This window comes from Stegostoma tigrinum, chromosome 5 (genome assembly GCF_030684315.1).
Source record: "Stegostoma tigrinum isolate sSteTig4 chromosome 5, sSteTig4.hap1, whole genome shotgun sequence".
NCBI lineage: Eukaryota > Metazoa > Chordata > Chondrichthyes > Orectolobiformes > Stegostomatidae > Stegostoma > Stegostoma tigrinum.
This window is the reverse complement of record NC_081358.1, coordinates 45,793,589-45,818,073: the sequence shown is the minus strand read 5'-3', so window position 1 is coordinate 45,818,073 and position 24,485 is coordinate 45,793,589. Positions and strand designations below refer to the sequence as shown.

Genomic DNA, 24,485 nt, shown 5'->3' with positions numbered 1-24,485 from the left:
GCAATTATCATAGGCTAAGTTGACGGATGTGCAGGTGAACCCCAGTCTAATATGAAAGGTTTGTTTTCTGCCTTGGATGGAGGTGAGGGGGGAGGAGTAGCACTTCCTGCGGTTGCAGGAAAAGGTGCCAGAGCTGATGGGGTTAGTGGGGACAGTGCAGCAGACAAGGGAGGTGAGGAGGGACAGCGGTTTCTAAGAAAGGCAGATAGGAGTAGGGAGGGAAATATTTCTCTGCTGGTGTGGTCGGATGTAGGTGGCGGAGAATGATACATTGGATGCGGAGGTTGGTGAAGTGATATGTGAGGACAAGGGGGAAATTCTATCTTTACTTCTGTTTGGGGGAGGGGTTGTGAAGGCAAAAGCGTGGGAGACGCAAGAGATGCGGCTGAGGGCATTTTCAATTGCCAGAAGGTCAGGGTGGTGTAAGTTACGGTCTTTGAAAGCCCACCGACTCCCACAACTATCTGGACTACACCTTGTTTCACGCGCCCTCCTGTAAGAAAGTGATCCCCTACTCCCAATTCCTCCGCCTCTGCTCTGAAGATGGGGCATTCCACTCCTGCATATCCCAGATGTCCTCCTATTTCAGGACTAACCTCTCATCTCTGGTGATCAAAAATCCCCTCAGCCACATCTGTTGCGTTTCCTGCACTTCTTCCCTCACATCCCTCCCCAAAAATAAAGACAGAACTTCCCCTTGTCCTCACGTATCACTTCATTAACTTCTGCAGCCAACGTATCATTCTCTGCCACCTACAATGTGAAGCTACCACTCATATCTGCCTCCCATAGGGACTGCTCTCTCCCTAACTCCTTTGTCCGCTCCACACTCCCCACTAACCCCACCATCTCCGGCACCTTTCCCTGCAAACTCAGGAAGTACTACACCTCCCCCCTTGCCTCCATTCAAAGCAGACACCTTCCATATCAGACAGGGGTTCACCTGCACATCCGTCAACTTGGTTGAGTGTATCCACTGCTCCCGATGTGGCCCCCTCCACATTGGTGAGACCAAGTGTGGACTCAGACCATTTTATAGAGCACCTGCATTTTGTATGTGACAAACGACAACACCTTCCCATTGCCAATCATTTTAATTCCTCCTCCCACTCCCTGATGATATGTCCTTCCTGGGCCTCTTTCGGTGTCACAATGACACCACCAGCAAACTGAAAGGAGCAACACCTTCAGGTGTATTCTCCAGCTCCACACTGTTGTCTCTGAATCAAAAATATTGTTACAAAACAGCACAGAACTCAGATCTGTACCTCTTTTCTGATTTACACCTTTTGGGGCAAGTTTCACATATGTCACTGACAGATTATCTAGCTTGGAAAAACATCGGACCAAAAAGAAAAAGTGAACTGTATGGCAGGCAACTACTTTTACCTATAAAATGGATTTGTAATAGTAAAACTGAAAGGTGTTTTCTTGCACCCCCCCCCACCCCTTTCTCTCTTCCTTTCAGAAAGCAACACCTGATGAAAAGCAAATCAGATAAATATCCATTCATTGAGAACTCAGATGATTACTAGTTTTGCTATGGATACAAATCATCAAATAAACAACCATGGTCTCAGGCTAAAACCTAACAGTTCAAGAACTCCAAGCACTTTTGAATTGTATTTTCTCTTATCTTCTCATCTGCACTAGGCAGTCTTCTCTTAAACTTTATACCCGTGTTTGTTAGTGTTTTTGACATCTCATTATTATTTTTCTAATGGACGGAGAAAGTTATAAAATTCCTTTTCTCTTTCACTCGAGCAAAGCTTATAATTAGCTCCGTAATCATGCATTAGCAAACTACATTTTAATTGAATTGTGATAATATTTTCATTCTGGAAAAGAATTAAAAATGGTGGTTGCAACCAACTAAAGAGGTTAACAAGGAGGAAATGAGTTCAACCCTCAACTGGACAAAACCAAAAATTGAGAGCAAGGTAGCTGATTTCATTGCTCAGTGCAGTATATCAGGGAGAATCTTCCCAAATTCAAGTAAAGTTGGTAGTCAGCATAAAGCACAGTAATCTAGAAGAAATGATAAACCAGTGAAGCATAGAATATCAATCCAGTACTTTTCAAACTTATCTTAATTCTGAGTGGAACACTTAGATTATTCATTTAATGTTTTAGGACTATTTATGCATGATTGAATTTACATTGTACGTTAATCAGTCATCGTGTACTAGATGGGAATGAGACTATTATGAATAAAACCAGAGTTAACCCGTCTTATGTTAACTATTTTTAAAGTCACTAGTAGGAAGCGGGGGTCATTGACAGGGCTAGCATTATTTCTAGTCTCTTGTTGCCCTTGAGAAGATGGTGGTGAGCTACATTCATGAACCACTGCAGTCCATGTGCCATCACAGAAGGAATGCCAAGATGTTGATCCAATATCGCAGAAGGAAAGATGTATTTTCAAATCAGGATGGTCAATAGCTTGGAGGAGAACTTATGGGCAGTGATATGTCCTTGTCCTTCTAGATGGAAGCGGTCATGGTTTTGGAAGGTGCTGCCTAAGGAGCATTGGTAAATTTCTAAAGTGCATTTAGGAGATGGCACTGCTGCTACTGAGCATCAATTTGAAACAAATTTAGGCATCTGTAAATTATAATCCCATGTCAGAACCTTGGGGCTCATTTCTACACATTTGGTTTTATTAACTTGCTGCATATATTTTTGTACTTAGCAAGATTGTAAAAAAGGACTCTATTACACTTGCTAGCCCCATGATCTCAATTTTACAATGGAACTGTTCAGGATACAAAAGACAATATGCTGCCAAAAGGGCATAGCTTCAGGTGTCCTTCTAATAAGATGAACAAACTTGAATAAAATGTGCAAACATGTTAATATTCCACTGAAGTTTGTCATGAACATGTATTTTGTCTAATTTCAGTTAGTTTTTAAAAATCAGTCTTTCCTTTGGTATATCACCAAGGTTTCAGCCGCCCCTTTAATGTATCATTGGTTTTTAAAATGATGATATTTTAAAAATCCAGTTTTCTGAATTCTACCACCTACTTTTATTTTCAAACAAAGCAGCAATACTAATAAAAGATGTTTAAGGGGTAATTGCTCTCTTGTACTTATGGAATATGGGTTCCTAATATGAAATGTTATTCACAAGCAGAAAAAACAAGTTACTTTTAAAGGTTTTACATCCTAATAAAGGAGTGAAATCTACATTTTATATCAGGTGTCTATTTGTCGACAAATACAATTAATTTGCAATCTTGTTCAGAATACTGAACTTTTCTCTCAGCATTTCCATCCGACCATGGTTTAATAAAGAACAAATGAACCATTTGACCACTTTGGTGCTTTTGGAGTATTGGTAGAAATTTGAACACAGAAATAGAGCCACACTCAAAAACCCATCTGAAAAGCAATGCAATGCTATGATGAGAAGTTGCTGGGAAAGCAATATTTATCTCTTTTACAATCACCAACTTACATGAAAGAAAACATGATTAGGTGAGACCATTAGTGAGGTCACTGGCATGCTCTGTAGAACTTGACTGCAACTCGCCGATACATTAATTAGGGATGCAAATCTAAGATGATGAACTAGTTCATCATTATGCTCTGTAGAAGGTGAGCAAGTACTGAGATTAAAACAAAACAAATAAAACAAAATTAGGTCATCTAATTTTCAAAATAAAAAGGAACACAAGACTATAAATTGAGGAGGCAAAAGAGATTAGTTATTCAGCCGTCAAAATTTTAATGATGAAAAGTTGGCCTGAAATGTCTTGAAGGGTAACAGAAGCTAAAATTAGTGTATGTGCAAATGAATTCAGCAAGTCGAAATCTTATCTAGTGCTTTCTCACACAGCTTGCTTCAAAACATATATAACTGGAGATGCTGGTTTTCATCATAGATTATCACGTACAATAAGAATGCACACAGTACTTTGGGCTCTAACACTTAACCTTTACAGTAACTAAATTTCTTTAGGCCATGTTCATTCTACTTAACAAACTTGGCAATTATACAGCAAAGTACAACTGTGTCACGCAAGTAAACAATCACTTCAAAACTTGATAAGCATTGGTAAAGTCAATTAACTTAGAAGTTTCTATTGTCCAAATTTATGATTGGTGCAAGAAAACTTCAGAAAATTGGACTCCACAAGCCTAGCTAAGTTTTGAGGAAGCCATCTTGTTTCAACATCAAATGATAGGCAAATAAAAGTCTTTAAAAACGGTGCAAAGCTAAACTCACACTGTATAGAAAGCCATTTGGTCTACTGTGCTATGCAGGTTCTTTGAAGCAGCTACATAATTAGTCCTAACCCTTTATTCTTTGTCTCTAGCTCTGACTCACACCCACCCATCCTTTCATTTCTATTCCCAATTCCTTTCTGAAATTATGATTGCATTTGCTTTCACCACCCTTTCAGGCATTGCATTCTAGGTTAATACAACTTGCTGAGAAAACAATATTGGTACTCCTCCTCTCTTGTTCCTGTGCCAATTATCTTATACTTGAAGTCCTATGGTACTGAACCTTCGACAGTAGAAACATTTTCTCTATACTTTTCTGTATCAGCTACAATTTTAGGACCTCTATTAGGTCTCCATTAAGATTTTCTGTTCCAACAAGTACAATTCCAGTTTTGCTGCTCTTCCCACACAACACATATCTATCAACATTCCAGTTAGATCACACATGATATCACACTAAACAATACATGGAGACAATGTTGAGGGCTCACTCAGACTTTGACTTGATCGTTAGACAGCTATCCTTGACAAAGACTGTATTTGAGGAGATATCAATCCTCAAATTGAATGGTATATGTATGTATGTTTTAAGTTTTTGTACATTATGAGTGCTTTTCTTTCAAAAATACTAGTACACATTGATTAAATGTACATATGGAAAAAGTACAAATATCCAAGTATCTAAAGGAGCTTTAAGAAAATGAGTGTCTATTGGAAATAACCTGCAATCTGGACCATTAACCTTCAGAAGCAGACTCAGATGAGGGGTGTATAAGGAATGTGACTCCAGAGTTGAATATGTAGGCGTCTTTGCATTTGCAAGTTTCATGAGACCCTGATATCAGGAGAGATTGAGAAAACACATCAAGAGGCACATAAACAGAGAGGTCTTAGACACTAGAGAGCTGTATTTAATAACCTGTAAATTATGGCTGCAGACAAAAGGGAGTATCACAAGACATCACAGGTGTGAGAACATTCCTTAAGGATATAGGAGCCAACAGTCTCATGGTTGGTAGAAGTCGAAACCAACATCCCAGAGATACCAAAGGTAAGTACCTAACAATGTAGGTGGTAGAATTAGCCTAAAGCATAGAATAAAACAGAAATAGTTGAGAAAAAAACATAAGGCTAATCCTCAGAGCCAAAAGTCAATGACAGCAGAGCTCCCAGGAGCAACAGGACTTTGGGACTGTGAGAGTTCGCATAACTGGAGCTTCAGTGACTGGCATGATAGCAGAGGTCATTCCTCATGCTGAACACCAATATTCAGACAACTGAACGTAAGAAATAGAAACAGAAGTTGGTCATTTGACTCCATGAGCCTGCTCCATCATTCAATAAGAACATGGCTAATCTTTTTGGCTTTGAATTCCATATTTCCATCAACCCCTAATACCTTCTGATTCTCCTACCTATGAAGAAAATACCTAAAAAAGTGATTAGAGGGGAGCCAAAAGACATTTAGCAAAGTACTCTACAGAAGGTCAAGTTATAAGACCCCAGGGTGTTTGAGGTAGTACTTGGCACAGATAGAGAATTGGCTCAATGGACAGGAAACAGCAATGGGGATAAGATATTCTTTTTCAGGTTGGTGACCTGTGACCAGTGGAGCTTCACAGTGCTGGGACCACCGCTGTTTAGCACATACATTAATGACTTGGAAGAAGGACGTGAATGTAGAGTTTGCAGATGACACAAAAATTAGGTGGAAAGGCAAGTTGCAAGAAGGATATAAACAAACAGTCTATAGAGATATTGTGATAGGTTAAGTAAGTAGGCAAAAGGTTGGAAAAAGAAGTATAATGTGGGAAAATGTAAAGTTGCTCATTTTAGAAGGGAGAATAAAAGAACAGAATATTATTTAATTGGAGAGAAATTGCAGGATTCTGCAACAGAAAAGGAGTCTAGGACCAAAGCAAAGTCTCAGAATCAAGTGGCACCAATTTAACCCTGAGGCAAGAAAGAATTTCTTTTTTCTGAGGGTCAAGAGTCTCTGGAACTCCTTGCCATAGACAGATGTGGAGTCAGAGTCTGTGTACACTTAAGGCTAAGATTCTTGTTCAGGTGGGGAATTCAAGGGTTACAAGGAAGAGACAGAAAATGGATGTGAGGAATGCTGGATCAACCATATCCTTCACCAAACTGAATGGTGAAGCAGGCTCAAGAGACAAAATGGCCTATTCCTGTTTCCTTTCTTATGGTCTTAACTCTGCCTTTAAAAATTCAAAAAGAGGCCACTTCTTCTAGTGCTGTTAGGCAGAGTGTTCCAAAATAACATGGCCTGCGAGACTGGTAGAGGCATACATCCTCATAATATTTAAGAAATATTCAGATGTGTACTTGTGATGCCAAGGCATACAAGGCTATGTACCAAGAGATGGAAAATGGGATTAGAATAGTTAGGTGTTTGCTTTTAACTGGCACAGACTTAGCGGTCTGAAGGGCCTTTTCCTGATGCTGTAGATCTATGTCTCAGAAATAGTTTTGCCTCAACTGTGTTAAAATAGTGGTCCCTAGTTTTGGCCTCAGCCACTAGAGGAAACATCATTTCCATGTCTATTATGTCAAAGACAATTCAGAATCCTGTATAATTCAATCTAGTCAGTTCTCACTCTCTTAACTTCAGTGGATACATGTCAATCTTTCCAACATATCCTAGGATGACTCACTTCTTCCAGCTATCAGTCTGGAAAAACCATCTTCAATGCACAGGATGTTTGACATTAGGTCTGAGTGACCTGTATAGCTGATGGTTGAAATCCTTGGTTTTAGGAATGCAGACTCTGAGGAACTGAAATTTAAAAAAAAAATGAAAAGTTGTGGAGAAAGTCAGCAGTTCTGATGGGATTTGTAGAGAGCGGAACAGAATTAATGTTGAGTCTCATGTGGTTTTTCTGGGGAGTTGGAATGAGAGGAGCGGTCATATTGGTGCAGGGGCATGACAGGAGCTTCTAAAAAGGTGATGAGGGATACGACCGCAGGAAATAGGAGCAGCAGTACGACATTCGTCCCCTCAAGCATGCCCTGCCTCAACTCCTTTTTTTCTGCCAGACTCTCAAAGATCTCAATTTTCTAATATTTCAAAAATCTACCTCAATCCACCCTCAACTTTCTGGGTAGAGAATTCCAAATCATTCACTACTGTCAGACAAGAAATGCACTTCAGTTTTAAATGAATGGCCCTGCCTCTGTTTTGTATTTGTTCATGGGATTTGGGTGTTGCTGGCTCAGCCAGGACTTATTACCCAATCTTTAATTATCTCTTGACTGGAGTGGGCTACCACGGCAATTTTGAAAAGCAAGTAAAAGCCAACTACATTACCGTGGGTCTGATTCATACGTAGGCCAGATCAAATAATGACAGGTGTTCCTCAAAACAAGGACCTTAGTGAAGCAGATGGGTTTTTATAATCAGTGACAATGGTTACATGGTCACCATTTGGCTAGCTTTTTAAATTTCATAGGTTTTCCTTTTTTGGATTCCAATTTTATCATCTGCCATGGCGGCATTAACCTGGGCTTCTGGAATACTTGCCCAGCCCCTACACCATTGCCTCCCCTCCTATAATTATGTCGCTTAGTTTGAAACTCCCCAGTAGTGGAAACATCTCAATAAGACCCCTCATCATCTTTTATGTTTCAATAACAGAACACCACAATCTCCTAAACTCTAATGAATAAAGGCCTAATCTGTTTAGCCATTCTTGATAAGTTCCTTAAAGGCAGAGGTCAGCCTACTAAAACTCTTTCAAACTACCTCCAATGCCAGCATATTGATTTTAAGTAAGAGGATCAAAATCGTACACAGTACTCAGATATGGCCTCACCAACATTCTGGACACTTGTAACAAGACTTCTGATTTTAAAGTTTAACCCCCAAGCTATAAAACCTGAAATTCCATTTGTGTAAATTACCTGCTGCACCTCCATGCTAATATGTTGTGCTTCATGCTCAAGAGCACCCAGATCCCTCTGCTTTTCACTTATTTCAAAACTATCATTTGATTCTCCCTACTAAAATGCATAACAGATGTCAGGCTAATTGGCCTAAAGTTTCTTGCTCTCAGTCTCATTTCTTGAACAGATGTCTTACAGTAGCAGTTCTCCAATCTCATGAAACCCTCCCCAATCCAGAGTGTTTCGAACAATGCCTCCATTATCTCTGTAGCCACTTTCTTTAAAATCCTTGGATGTAGGTGATCACATCCTGTGAAATATCTGCCATCAGTCCAACTAGTTTGTGAAATATTTGGCTAGTGATAGGATCTTGTTAAAGATCCTTCTTCCCATTAACATCCTGCTTATCTGACATTTGAGATATTTAGTGTCCTCCACTGTCAAGATTGATGCAAGAACTTTAATTTAAACCATCGACAATTTTGCTGTTCCCCAATATCAAGTCCTCAGTTGCATCCTCTAAGGGTCCCATACTCACTTTAGCTGCGGTCTTACTTTTCATAAAACTGAGGCGGCTGTGGTCATTTGTTCCTTGATATATTTCTAACAATTTACTTTCATATCAATGATGATTTTTCCCTTTTTATGAACTCTTTGGTCATCTAATGCTGTTTCCTGAAAAAAGTCCTAACCCTCAAGCCTATCACTACTTTTAGCAACTTTGTATGCTATATTTTGATTCAATACTCTGTTTGATCGCCTCTTAAAACAATGGGTGGTTCACCTTTCTCACCGAGACCTTCTTTTTGACTGGAATAAATCTTTGCTTAGCAGTTGTGATTTGGGTGGGCAGTAGAATGGTGCCTCAGTAGTTAGCATTACTGCCTCCCAGATGCAGAAATACCCTGTTTTGATTCCACCCTCGGCTATCCTGTGGAGTTTACACAACTCTCTATGTCGGAGTGGGTTTCTTCCAGGTGCTTCAGTTTCCTCTTACAGTCCAAAGATGTGCAGGCTAGGTGCATGGGAAATGCAGGTTTACAGAGTTGGGTTAGGGAGTAGGTCTGGGTGGGATGTTCTTCAGAAGGTCAGCATGGGCTTGGTGGGCCGAATAGCCTGCTTCCACACTGTAGCGATTCTATGATTTACTTAATTGTCATTATTTAAGTGAAGGATCCTGGTTTGAGAACCAAGTGGCTCTCCCTCAAATTGAATTTGAAGTTTTATCATGCTATGAGTGCTATCCCCTGGTAGATCCTTAACTATGAGATTTTAAAAAATTAATCCTATTACATTACTACCTCAAAAAGTAGCCTGTTCATGGGTAGGCTGTGCCACATACTCTCCATCCTGTGAGTAACAATTCCTCATCACCTCTGACTTAAATGGGCAACTCCTTACTCTCATCCTAGACTCTTCTACAAGGCAAAACATCTCTGCATCTACCATGTCAAGTACCGAAGGAATCCTATGGGTTTCAATTTTGGTCTCCTTTGATTCTTCTAAGTGCCAATGAGTACTAGCCCAATTTGCTCAACTTTGCTTCAGAAGAAAAATTCCCTACACCCAGGATCAAACCAATGAATGTTTTCTTGACTGCCTCCAGTTCCTGTGTATCTTTCCCTAAGAAAGTAGGCCAAAACTGTTCACAGGTTCCTAGCTGTGGTCAGAGTACTGCTTTGTATACCTTTAACAAGACATTTTGTATTTTACACTCTATTCCCTTTGAAATAAAGGCTAACATTCCAATTACCTTCCCTATAACCCACCTGACTTGGATGCTCGCTGTTTCAGATTCATGAATTAGGACCCCAAATCCCTCACTGCTGCAGCTCTCTGAAGTCTAGCCCCATTTAAATAATATTTAGCTCTTTTATTCTTCCTATCAAAGTGTATCACCTAATATTTTCCCACATTATATTCCATCTGTCAAGTTTTAGTCCACCGCCTTTTAACTTGCCTTTAACACCTTAACCTGCCTTTTAACCTTAACCTCTGGACACCTAGTTTCATCCTCACGATTTGCCTTCCCACCAATTTTTGGGTCATCCAGGAATTTGGTGATTGTACATTGATCCCTGATCAATGACAGTGTCAAATTTCACATCATTAATCAAAGGGATGTGACTGTCCCCTGAAACAATGGCAGGGAACTCTCCCCCTCTCTGATGTTTTGCAGTGTTCGCAGCTTGGACTCGAGAACATTAACTTTGAGCTGGGGTTTCTTGAGCAGACAACACTTTCTGAAGGCATGATCACCATAGATTGCACTAGCATCCTCCAGCTTGTAATCTGGATGCACAACACATTAGAGTTCTGTCCAGCCAATCTATTTAATTAATTCATTTGGATGTTAAATACTTCCAAAGTGAACTTTTAAAACTATACTCTTCGGCTCTAATAACATCTCTTGATTTAAACTAATCAATCAAAAAAGACATTGACAAAATATCGACCAACCATCCACCCGTTTTTCTATTATTTCACACTTTAGCTTGAAAAGATAGAAAACAGGAAGAAGGGGATCTCTGCCACTTTTTAAAAAATCTCCTGGTGTTACTGACCATCTCATGCACATCTATTCTCTCAGACTGTTTCAGTGATGCTGACTTGCTGCACACTCCTCAGAGACTGCTCAGGGAGGCTGCAGTCAGAGCCAGGTGACTGTAAAGTGGAGTGGGGAGAACAAGAGGATGTGCAAAGGGTTCTAGGTGAGGGTAGGTGCTGCAAAGGGAGGGAGGTGGTCCCATGATGATGGATCATAATCACAGATTTATTGAACTTTCAGGCACACCATATATTTTTCTTAACTAATGGACACTACCAAAAAATACCTGTGAATGTTGTTAATTCAACAGCTGTCAAGAAAATCCCTCAAGATTGTCCTGAGGGGGACCATGGAATACTGTACCTGAAGAATCTCAAGGCAGCATTTTTGCTCCTGATTTACAGCATCTGCAGTTCTTTCAGTTTTTATTGAGGAGCTGATTGACCAGGTCTCAGCCAAAAACCCGTCTCATGTAGATTGTGTCCAAAACTGCAGAAGTGATCAGTCAAGAAAATTCTGGGTGAAAGGCATGCTTGCGTTTTATCCTTCCAAGGATATATGAGCATTGGTTACAAAGCAACTCTAATTTACTGTTTCTGGGTGCTCAAGAATTGGCATGCCAGTGTGCTAGCTTGGGGTTGAAGTTCCAATGTGCTACAGCACACTGTAAAGGGATAGAGCCAAGATTGTCCATCATACACCCCTATTTCACAGTCATGAAGTCAGATGTACAGCATGGAAACAGACCCTTGGGTCAAACTCATACATGCTGACCAGGTACCCTAAATTAATCTAGTTCCATTTGGCCCATATCCCCCTCAACCCTTCCTATTCATGTGCCCATCCAGATGCCTTTTAAATGTTGTAGCTGTACCAGCCTCCACCACCTCCTCTGGCACCTCATTCCAGACACACATCGCCCTCTTGTGTGAAAAAGTTGTCTTCTTGGGTCCCTTTTAAATCTTTCCTCTCTCACCTTAATCCTACGCACTGTAGTTTTGGATTCTCCTCTTCCAGAGGCAAGACTTTGGGTGTTCCAGTCGAAAATTCAACTCTTCCTCGGCAGCCTGTCTCCTACCTTCAAGCCAGTTCTGTATCCGAATTGCTAGTTCTTCCTGTACTCCATGTGATCGAACCTTATTAACCAGTTTACCATGCAAAACCTTATCAAATGCCTCACTGAAGTCCATGTGATCATGTCCACCAGTCTGTCTTCAATCCTTTTTGTTACTTCTTCAAAAAAAACTTAATCAAGTTAGTGAGATGATCATGCACAAAGCCATGTTGATGATCCACAACCAGTCCTTGCCTTTCCAAATATATATAAATCCTGTCCCTCACGATCCCTTCCAACAACTTGCCCACCACACATGTCAGGGTCACCAGTCTACTGCTCCCTGCTTTTTGTTACTACCTATCTTACAAAGAGTGGTACCACATTAGCCAACCTCCTGTCTTCCAGCACCTCACCTGTGGCTACTGATGACAAATATCTCAGCAAGGGGCCCAGTAATCACTTCTGTAGCTTTCCACGAAGTTCTAGGGTACACCTGATTAGGTACTGGGGTTTTATCCACCTTTATGCGTTTTAAGATGTCTCAAACCTACTCCTCCATAATATGGACATTTTTCAAGACATTAGTATTTATTTCCCAAAGTTCTCATGTCCTTCTCCACAGTATAGACTGATGCAAAATACTTGTTTAGTATTTCGCTCATCGCCTGTGGTTCCACACATGGGTGGCCTTGCTGGTCTTTAAGGGGCCCTATTCTCTCTCTAGTTACCCTCTTATCCTTAATATATTTGTAGAATCCCTTTGGAATCTCATTAACCCTATTTGCTAAAGCTATCTCATGTCCCCTCCTGATTTCCCTCTAAGTACACTCCTACTCTATTTATACTCTTCTAGGGATTCACTCAATCCCTGCTCTCTATACCTGACATATATTTCCTTCTTTTTCTTGTCCAAAGCCTCAGTTTCTGACATCTATTTCAAGCCCACCAACTCTTCATAGCTACCTGGACCACACCTCCTCTCACCCACCCTGCTGCAAGAGTGCAATCCCCTATTTCCAATCCCTCTGCCTCAGTGTCTGCTCTCAATACGGGGTGACACACTCCCAAACATCCCAGATGTCCTCCTGTTTCAAGGACCGCAACATTCCCACTCCAGTGATCAAAAATGCTCTCAAACACATCTCTTGCATTTTCTGCCCTCAACAGAATTAAAGACAGAATCCCCCCCCCCCGCCTTGACCTCACATATCACCCCGTCAAACACTGTATTCAGCAGATCATTGTCCACCACTTCCGCCACCTACTATCTGACCCCACAACAGAAGAGATATTTCCCTCCCCACCCATATCTCACTTTTGTAGCGACTGCTCTCTCTGCGACTCCCTCATCCACTCCGCACTAATTTCACCACACCTGGCACCTTTCCCTGCAACCACAGCAAGTGCTACACCTGCCCCCTCACCTCCATTCAAGGCCCAAAGCAAACCTTCAATAATCAGGCACGGGTTCACCTGTACATCTGCCAACTTGGGTGACTGTATCTGCTGCTCCTGCTTTGGCCTCCTCTACATCGGTGAGACCAAGCGTAGACTTGGAGACCATTTTGTAGAGCATCTGCACTCTGTATGGGACAAATGATAACACCTTCCAGTCACCAACCATTTTAACTCCCCGGGTGACATGCCCATCCTGGGCTTCCTCCAGTGTCACAAGACGCCACCCGCAAACTGGAGAAGCGACATGTCATATTCCGCCTTGGGACCCTACAGCCTGATGGCCTTAACATGGAATTCACCAGTTTTAAAAGCTCCCCACTCCCAGCCTCATCCCATGTTCAAGCCTCCCTCTCATCCCCACCTCCTTGGCCTGATACAACCTGACCATCTTCTCTCCCAACTATTTGCACCACACTTCCCACTGACCAATCCCCACCATTCCCTGCCTGCATTCACCTATCACCATCCCACCTACCTTCCCCAGCCATACCCCTCCTATTTACTTCCCAGCTCCCTTTCTCTTTCCCATTTCTGAAGGTTCCTGACCCGGATCATCTTTCCTGCTCCTCTGGCCTACTGTGTTCCTCCATACTGTATTGTCTCTGATTCCAGCATCTGCAGTTCTTGCAATCTCCGGGCTTGAGTAAAACTCATCCAGTTCTTCCCATCTCACCCAGCAGCATAAACATTTGGAGAAAACCAGTCAGGATGGTGACAGACTGGGCACATTTACCCGAGTAGTTCTGTCAAACCGTCTGCAAAGTGGGTCCACCCTTTGGTGTGGAGAGCAGAAACAACTTGAGAATCTTTTCACTGAAGGAATTTTTCAACAAAGGAGGTGGGGGGTGGATGGTGGAAGGATAAAAAGCATGAGGGAGAGGAAGACTAAGAAAGTCACCAACAAAAAGTCTGGAACATGGGGGTCCTGGAGAGTGGAAACCTTCTGGGAGCAGAAACCCAGAAATGTCCTAGGTGGCGTTGCCAATGAATTCCTCAAGGCTAGCATGTAGGTACAGTAAGCTATTAGGAAGACCACTGCAATGTTAGCCTTTATCACTGATAGTTTGAATACAGGAGGAATGGTGGCATTTTGCTTCAAATGTATAGGAGCTTGGTTAGACCACACCAGGAGTAGTGTGTGTCATTTTGGTCTTGTTCAGAAAGGATAATTATTGCCATAAAGGAAATGCGTCAGACGCTCACCAGATTTGTTCCCAAGATGGTGGGAATGCCTTTATGAAGTCAATTTAGGCAAACTAGGCTTGTATTCTTTAGTTTCAAACAATACCAAAGCTCATTGAAAAAGTTACAAATTAATTAAAAAGGGATAGACAGGGCAGATTCAGGTACAAGGTTTCCTTCAGTTGGGCAGATAATTCTAAAAAGGGCGATGCCACTTTGAACCGAGATGAGAAGAATTTATCATTTGCTCGGTGGGTAATGAATCTCCGGTATTTGCTGCCATAAAATGCTTTGGAAGTTCAGTTTTTGAGTAGCTTAAAGTAGGGATGATAGATTTCTGATTACCAGTGGCATAAAGGGTTATGGGGATAGTCTGATTAAAAGACGTCTGTGTTCAATTCGTCGTACTAGTATTAAATAAATAGGAAAGACTGAGGCTGAATAGCCTCCTGCTCATTTATGATTGTAATGAACACTGTCAACTGTATATTTTAAGACTGAACAGTTATACTTCATAAAATGTATGTATGTATCACCACATCATAAATCTTCCCATGTATTATGAATTACTTGAGGTGGAGTGGCTATGTCAGAGGTGAACAACAAACAGTTTAGTGGCGATCTCACTTGGCTGCAGAAACTGCATTTTCGGGTGATGGCTTGGTGTATAGAAATGTGTCAGTAATATTTTTGATAAAAAGCACCTGCTTTTAACTAATGCCTGTTGTTTTGTGCTAATTTAAATATATGATTGTATGTAGGCAATGAATACTTTCCTTCCAAGGTATAGATTTAAGTTTAATGCAGCAATGATTAACAGGGATATTGATGAAATCTTCTTATCCTGCTTCCAATAAGAGTCCAAACCCCCCATATATCAAAACAAATACAGAAGATGTTATTTCTATGTGGGTGCATTACTGAACAAGGGAAGCAGAGACTGAAAAAGGAGCTCTTGGGAACCAAAAGGTAGCCTCTGAGAAATCGAGAGATAGACTTAAAAATGAAGAGTATTTTGAACCCTGCTGAAGGCACAACTTCACTTTGATTTGACTTTGTCATGGAATTGTCAATAACTTTCATTATCACACAGACTTTTAGCCACTGAATGCAAATACAGTTCCATATTTAAGTCTGTTAAGCAAACTGGAAGATTATTCCTCCTGATCAACATATAGTAGTGCCCAAATCATGACTTACATATCTATCAAACAAAAAGGATTATGGTTGCTACCTCAACATCTCCACGAATTCAGTCAGCAATAGAAAACACTTTGTAAAAAAGTACAGTGATTTCTTTTCTCAATAAAAAAAAACTTAGCTCACAGAATAGCAAATAAAGTGAAAAAGCAATATGAGACCTGTACGTAATGGTTAGCTTTAGTACAACAAAACCGTAGCAAGGTATATTCATATCAAATTGTATACCATAAACTGGTTTAAAATTGTAAAACTGTTTCTATTTCAAACAAGATATAGATATGGAAGGCACTTTTCAATAACTTAACCTTCAAAATCTTACAATATTGGGCATTGCGGTCTTAAAGAACATTCTTGCTGCATAAATCAAACTTCAGAACAAGCATAGCACAATGGTTACTTCAAAAAGCCTACATTAATTTGAATTTGGTCCACACTGTAAAATCCTCAGCAGCTACTGATATAAATTGGCCAAGCAAGTAGGAAATGAAATCACCTACCATTTCTGAATTTGAACCATTATGCAATTTCATAGCTTTCTCTTGTACGTTTCCAATAACTGCATCAGCACAAAGTGCCATTGAGATAAACACTATGCCTGGAAAACAATTTTCAAACTAATCATAAGCATAACACAATCACAATCATCCACTTTGGTCAAACATAACATGCTATTATGATTTCAATAATTAAAACAAAAATGGAGATGCTTATTTCAGTAATTCTCCCTTGTTGGCAAAACCGAAAAAGCTTTGTGTTTAAACTACACAAGCTTGCATTAACAATGCTGCAAGCATACACCAACATCTCAGTTTATGCCAGAAGTTCCAAAAGTAAACAGGAGGCTAGAACTGACACGGAGGGTTGTTTAGTTGGAAAGGTTTAAGCAGAGAGCTCAACATTGTGTTGACTAAAGTCACATGGTGGTGCAGAAGTGCATAACAGCCCAAAATAGGAAGAGTGAAAATGGAACTTGCAAGGACGGAAGGAATAAAGTTGGATCCCTTGGAGAAGGCATTGACGCTGGCAATTTTAAAGAGGGAGGTGGACACTATTTGAGGAGGAATGACCATTTTACAAGAGTAAAATACTGTGGATGCTGGAAATCAAAATCAAAAAATGCTGATAAATACTCAACTGCATTTACATCGCGAGGGACAGACTTGTCGGACCATTCTGAAGATTAAAGTCTTGAAATGAGAAATCCATCTCTGCTCCATATATTCTGCCTGACCTGCTGAGCATTTCTAGCTTTTTGTATTTACAAAGGAGACTCTATTGGATCAAGGGAAAAGAAGATGGGTCACATTAAACATTCAGAGAGAGATGAGAAAGAAGCAGGGTGAAGGCCCAAGGGAGAAGGGGGAGCAGCAGAAGCAGCTAAACAGGTGGTTGCAATGTGACTGACAACAGAAGCCATACAATACTCATTTTTGTTGGAAATGGGAGTTAAAGAAACTGCTGAAGGTTGAGCCAATGTGCTAGGAATTACTTCTGATCTACAGGATGATATTGGAGTAGTGGGTATGTTTAGCAGAGAAAATGAGACACAGTAATAGCAGGAGTGGTCTGATAATGGGTAACCAAGGCAGTTCTGTGTTTGGTAAGCTCAACTTAACTAAGTGAAGAAATTAAGCAGTGGGATTGCTGCACAGTCCATAAAGGAATGACTCAAGAATTTATACTGGGGATAGGTTCAAAAGGTGGAGGTGATGGAGTAACTGCTAAGAGATAGTTAGTGTGATTCTAAGTAAGTCTGTTTTTTTAAACCTAGTGAGAATACAAAGAGTGAGAAATATGTGGGTGATGTATGCTAGAAACCAGTAGAGATCATGGTAAATGAGTGATTGTAGCATTGGTCATGAATATGGGCAGGAGATTGTGTATAAGGAGCAGTCTGAGGAGAACAAGACAAATTTAAAAAGAGTGCAAGCAAAGTTATGCACAGGCATGATAGAAGAGAAAGGAGCATACTCGGAGGAGAATTTTGGGCTGTCACGTGAGTGGAATTGGGGTCAAGATAAAGTGCTTATAAAAACAAGCAGCAGCTGAAGATTTGGGAAAAAGCAACTGATTTCGTGATAAAGGTCATCATTCCTGGGGCAAGATTGATGGTATAAAATATGGCAGTGACTGGAAACTTCAGTAAGGAGCAGGGTATGACCCCATGCGCCAAATACTTGCACAAAGCAAAGTCACGACGTGATGTATTGCTGAAATTAAAGTAGATGGCAAAGAATATTCATGTCAGTGGACATTCTGGAAGGAAATTGTATGAAATTTAGTTTTTGCTGAAACATTGGTGGCATCAGCAAAATGTGATAAAGTTGACAAGGTTAACAACCAATGGATGCTCTGGATGAATTTCAGGGCGATGTTGGAATAGGAAAGGGATGCTGTTTATTAAAAGGCCACAATAGATGCCTCAGTAGGTCCTAAAAAGGCGTGGAGAGAAGGGCTTAGAAAAGCCTCTGACCACAAGCTGACTGCAGTTCCTCAGCCCATCAGTTCATTCTAGCTTTGACTGCTTTAACTGATTTTGTCTAAAAGGCTAGTTTTACTTTGTAACGTTGTAGGCTAGTTTTACTTCGTAATGTTGTAGACCATTGTACTTAGAAGGCAGAATTCTGCTTCTCAAGGAAAAACTGTCCAGATCAAAATTGGATTTACTCACAATTATACAGCTGCCAAAGCATTTTACTCCTCCAAAGAAACTGCTGGTCAGTGAAAATGCAGGTGTCCCTGCTTTATGTTGCAGCAAATATACGTTAGAAAAATAAATTTGGTCTCTGAAGAGACTATCTGCCACTTTATCAACCCCTCAGGCAGTTGACCTCATGTGTATTCACCACTCGAAACTTAATACTGAGTACATCAAAACAGTTTATACAAATAATGCTGAAATTCTAAGAAGCTTTACAGACAAAATTGAATAGGTTTGCTTTCCTGTTTTTAAAAAAGTGCACCTGCACACTTTTAAAAGTCAAACCTTTTGCAAGTTGACTATTCAAACATGTAATTGTACTGACTTTGTTCATAAGATACATTTTTGAGCATTTCTTTCCTTTAAGTGATCCATTGAAAAAAGAAATGCACTTGTAACTCTATAATGCTGATTCTATATTTTAAAAATGGATGCTACAAAAAAATGTCACTAATCAGTGGATATCATAAGTATTTGACAGTAAAAAGGAATTCAAGGTATTTATTATTAAGTTAAGCAAATGCCAGTTTACTTGCAAATGTAACAAATTAGGCTCTAGTAAAATAAACAACATCTGAACTGTTAGATAACTAAACCCAATTACACATTTACCTCAAAAGAAAAAAATATAAACAGCATAAAAACGACCAATGCACAAGTACTTGGCAGAAGTTCTGAATCAACTGAAATTACATGCCTCACCTGTCAGATTGAAATTAGGTGTCACTTTGCTATCAGCCAAAGTGAACCAAATCAGACCAAGACTCATACAAAGTGCAGCTGACACATCTACAATATTATAACGTTTCCCTGTTAGGAGACAGAAGATTAATAAAATGATGAGTATGAATGTATGTAGACAATTTTATTTTTGAAAGGCTTCCTAACCACCAAGTTCTGGGAATGAGGATGGGAGTTGGCAAGCTAAAACAGACTAAATATTTCCAAAAAAAAAATTCAGGCTTTATTCCCAAAACAAAATCATTCTGCAAACACTCAATTAAATGACAATGAAAATGCAACAATTTTCACTCACAAATCACTATCTACTTTTCCTATCAGAATCTTAACAGCTTGGAGTAAAATTGACATCAAGCCAAAACAGAATATGCATCAGTACAAAATGACCCCCAAAAGAACGAATAAACTTTTTTTGGGTCAACATTTAAGTTTGAAAAACCAACAGCTTCAAGAAAGATAATGCATCTCGTTGTTTGCAGGACTCTATTGTACATTCTACACAGTGACTGTACTTCCTCACACTTTATTGACTGTAAATTATTTATATAATACTCTGTACCAACAATACAAAGTTCACTTATTGTTCTTATTTAAAAATCGAGCAAGCAACTTTGAAAATGTGAACATTAGCAGAATGTCAACTCTATAAACTTCCAATCACAAAAAAACTCTGCTTCTATTCCCACTTAATAATTTAGTAATTCACCACTGAAATGCTTAGTCATACATTTGTTGGGTCTAAACTGAATTGCTTCAATGTTCTTCTGACCAGCCTCGCTAACCTCCCACCTTCCATAAACTTAATTCATCTACACCTCTACTGCCTATATTCTATTCTGCAGCAATTTCTATTTAACAATAAACCCTGTAATGACAACTATACAGGATCCTGATTTGGCCAGCAGTTTACATTTTAGACAGTTATATCCTGTTTTTTTTAAAAACTAGTTCTGTGCTCATAACCACACCCAATTTCTGCCGTTAAATTTTGAGCCTTAACCATCTGCTTCCTTTTCTCCGTCTCCAAATCTTACATTAAAACACTGTTCAAACCAAACTTTAAGCCACTGTAAAAGCGCTGCTCTATGGTCAGGCACAGTATCCATTCTTCTTGTGTCTCTGGTGAACATTTTATCTAATAAATAGGTGCTTTATAAATTTGAGATTTGTTTAATTATGGAAGCTTACGGGAAATCAAGCAGTCAAAAACATGTGATTAAATACAGGAGAAGAAAATGAGGTGGCATCGCTAAAGAGAAGTTGTACAGGCTGAGGTTGTTTTCCTGACAGTAGAGGAGATAGTAAGATGTGTAGAGAGGAAATAGATAGGGAAGACAGGAAGAAAATTTTTCCCTGATGGAAGGATTAATGACTTGGGGAAGAGATTTAAAAGCCAAGACACAAAGTTTAGACGAGGAGATGTGAGATGGTGGGAATCTGTTATTGCTTGTATGGGTGGAGGCAGAAACAGTCCGAACGCTTAAGTAATATTTAGATACATACTTGTGATGCCAAGATATACAAAGCTATGGATCAAGTGCTGGAAAATGGGATTTGATTAGATAAGTAGACGTTTTTGACTGTCATGGAAGCAATGGGCCTTTCCCTGTGCTTAATATCTCTATTAGTCTAGTAGTTCACAAAGTTTCAGAATGCAACAAAGCACTCCTTCCCTGGAGGGTAGGCAGCTTTTGGATTTGCTTACTACAGGAAGTTGTAGGGTCAAGCAGCTTTGTAAAAATTAAACAAATTTTGCGAAATGAAACTGCTTGGAGAGTACAACAACAGATTAGATTGACCAATGGCAATTGCTGGCTTGAAATTTTCCATATCTAATTAACTTTTACATCAATCCCTGACATTAACTGAAAAAACGTAACAGTGTCCAGAGTTGAACCAATTGAACTTGCAAGTCAAAGTATTTATGATAATGGGAACTGCAGATGCTGGAGAATCCAAGATAATGAAATGTGAGGCTGGATGAACACAGCAGGCCCAGCAGCATCTCAGGAGCACAAAAGCTGACGTTTCGGGCCTAGACCCTTCAGAGAGGGGGATGGGGTGAGGGTTCTGGAATAAATAGGGAGAGAGGGGGAGGTGGACCGAAGATAGGTGGAGAGGAGAGTATAGGTGGGGAGGTAGGGAGGGGATGGGTCAGTCCAGGGAAGACGGACAGGTCAAGGAGGTGGGATGAGGTTAGTAGGTAGGAGATGGAGGTGCGGCTTGGGGTGGGAGGAAGGGATGGGTGAGAGGAAGAACAGGTTAGGCCCTTGACCGTGTCTCCCGCATTTCCTGTAACACATCCCTCACACCCCGCCCCCGCCACAACCGCCCAAAGAGGATCCCCCTCGTTCTCACACACCATCCCACCAACCTCCGGATACAACGCATCATCCTCCGACACTTCCGCCATCTACAATCCGACCCCACCACCCAAGACATTTTTCCATCCCCACCCTTGTCTGCTTTCTGGAGAGACCACTCTCTCCGTGACTCCCTTGTTCTCTCCACACTGCCCTCCAACCCCACCACACCCGGCACCTTCCCCTGCAACCGCAGGAAATGCTACACTTGCCCCCACACCTCCTCCCTCACCCCTATCCCAGGCCCCAAGATGACTTTCCACATTCAGCAGAGGTTCACCTGCACATCTGCCTATGTGGTATACTGCATCCACTGTACCCGGTGCGGCTTCCTCTACATTTGGGAAACCAAGCGGAGGCTTGGGGACCGCTTTGCAGAACACCTCCGCTCGGTTCGCAATAAACAACTGCACCTCCCAGTCTCAAACAATTTCCACTCCCCCCCCCTCCGCCATTCTTTAGATGGGATGTCCTTCATGGGCCTCCTGCAGTGCCACAATGATACCACCTGAAGGTTGCAGGAACAGCAAGTCATATTCCGCTTGGGAACCCTGCAGCCCAATGGTATCAATGTGGACTTCACCAGCTTCAAAATCTCCCCTTCCCCCACCGCATCCCAAAACCAGCCCAGTTCGTCCTCACCCCCCACTGCACCACACAACCAGCCCAGCTCTTCCCCTCCACCCACTGCATCCCAAAACCAGTCCTGCCTGTCTCTGCCTCCCTAACCTGTTCTTCCTATCCCCTCCCCTATACTCTCCTCTCCACCTATCTTCTTTTCTCTCCATCTTCGGTCCGCCTCCCCCTCTCTCTCTATTTATTCCAGAACCCTCACCCCATCCCCCTCTCTGATGAAGGGTCTAGGCCCAAAACATCAGCTTTTGTGCTCCGGAGATGCTGCTGGGCCTGCTGTGTTCATCCAGCCTCACATTTCATTACCTAAGTCAAAGTGTTTGTTTCCTTACTTGGCAAGCTGGCTTGAAAATAAAGTCTATAATCAGGATCACTTAACACATGTCAGCTGTGTAGCTAACAGACTTGGAGAATAAAAATGACTGGAATTTCAATTTTTTTAAAAATGTTTCTCAACTTTAAATGTGACACTGGAAACTTCAGGGAACATGGTTATCCACTTCTGTTCTATGAAAATGCTAGCGTAAAATAACTATCTGGATTAAACAGACACACATTTACACTAACGATTGGTGCCTTCAAAGGTCAGCATGTAATTGCTCAGTTTAATGCCCCTCTGTGCAGGAAACGACCTGCTTTATTGAAGTGCAATTTTAAGTACTCATGTTTACAAGAACAATTTGAGTCAAAAAGCTTTTCAGTGTATTTCATATAATGTTGATGGTCATTTACATTTAAACATTGATATATGAATCCCCATTAAATATTTAATGCAATAGCTAAACATTCAAGAGGCAACCTCTTAACTATCACCATATCTATTGCTGCATAATGAAAATATGTGCATAAATCATGTTTTCTAAAATCTAGATTTCTAATACATATAGAACAGAAGCTAAGACATGTATACTGGTCATCATAAAAAAGGTACATTCACCTGGAAGGGCATGAAATTCATATCTCATGTAAAGTTTTGTTTTGTAAAGCTTTTGTCAGGTAACGTTGCATTTTAGAAACTGCAACACATTGTAGAGTTTGACAACTCTAGTACGTACCTTGTATGAAGACTCCTCCTATCATAACAGGAATCAACTTGCAGCATTTAAAGATTACTTGAGTTGGATAATTCAGATAACCAAGGGAGGTGTTTGACAAGCCCATAGTGGCCACTGTAAGAAATGCTATAAGCATATACGTTTTCCAGGGGATTCTGAAAAGTAAGACAAAGTAAAATGAAACAAAGATCTGTGGATATTTAAGATCTGAAACAGAAAAGAAAACTACAAACAAACAAGAGACTCCATTAAACAATTTCTCGGTGTACTAATAAAATTGCACGAAGCTACCAAAATATAATCAAGGAATGAAACTTAATGCTTTTTGAAAAAACAAAATTATGTTCTAAAAGACTGTATGATTTTGCTGGCTCATGCAAAGATTCTCATTCAGGATATGCAAATGAATGAGCACAATTTGCCCTACATTGCTGACGCCACACAAAAAAGATGACATTTGGCTCATCAGTTTGAATGCCACACTGGTAAGATCCTAGATTTAATCCCCAGAGCACAGCACAAGCTAAGAAGGACAGGAGTAGTAGGCCATGGAGTTGATGAAGCCGCCTTCACTTTTTATTAAGATCACAATTGATCTTCAACCTCAATGCTCTACCATCTGGTCCCCTTGATTTCCTTAGAATTCAAACATCTGATGATTGCAACCTTGAATATGGTCAAGGATCAAATATCCAGAGGTCTCAGTGGTACAATATTCCAAAGATTCAAAACCCAAGCAAAGAAACATCTCTTCACCATTCTCAGAAAATGGCAAAAAATACCTAATCCATGGATGAATCTGCCAGTTCAAGACTCTCCAGAAAGAGGAAACAACCTCTTGAGAGTTGATTTCTAAATCCTTCACAGAACCACACGAGTCTCAATGAGATCTCCCCTCACTTTTCTAACAAGAAAGCAGTGGCACATTCTACTCAATCCCTCCTCAGAGGACAATTCACCCATCAAGAAAACTCGTGAACCTTTAAATATACACCCTTGAAGGGAAATATATCCTTCTTTCTAAATGGAGATATAAACTGTACCCAGTACCCCTACTATATCACGTACCTAAGTTCCAAACAATTGCAGTTGGGCTAGTGCTGGTGGGGCGACACAATGATCAGTGCTGAAGATTCAATAATTAATTGGACTTGGATGAAGATTGTTGCACAAAGCAAGGACTTGCAGAGTTGATGGTAACATATTAGCAGGGATAAACACATTGGTTTCTGCGCATCTTAGAAAATGTTCAGGGTCTTGGCTAGGTGTTACCATTGACATTAGTGCTTTGGATCATCCACCATTTACTCAGTACTAGCAGTCTGCATGCTAGAAAAGATAGAATTGGAGTTTGTTGTTTGACCAGATTCCTTCTGGTCAAATAGCTTGCTGACACTGATAATCAAGGCTT

The 24,485-nt window shown here is 40.5% G+C and overlaps 1 protein-coding gene across 3 annotated transcripts in view; it reads right to left on the bottom strand.

Annotated features, from left to right (window-relative positions):
* slc35b3 (solute carrier family 35 member B3) overlaps positions 1-24,485 on the bottom strand; it is a 48,704-nt gene that overhangs the window by 16,342 nt on the left and 7,877 nt on the right. For all 3 annotated transcript variants that reach the window (XM_048529501.2, XM_048529500.2, XM_048529502.2), the window contains exons 4-6: positions 23,075-23,229; positions 18,985-19,092; positions 16,079-16,176 (exon numbers count right to left, since the gene is read on the bottom strand). In XM_048529501.2, coding sequence (XP_048385458.1) covers positions 16,079-16,176; positions 18,985-19,092; positions 23,075-23,229 — 361 coding nt within the window. The remainder of the gene's footprint in view (positions 1-16,078; positions 16,177-18,984; positions 19,093-23,074; positions 23,230-24,485) is intronic.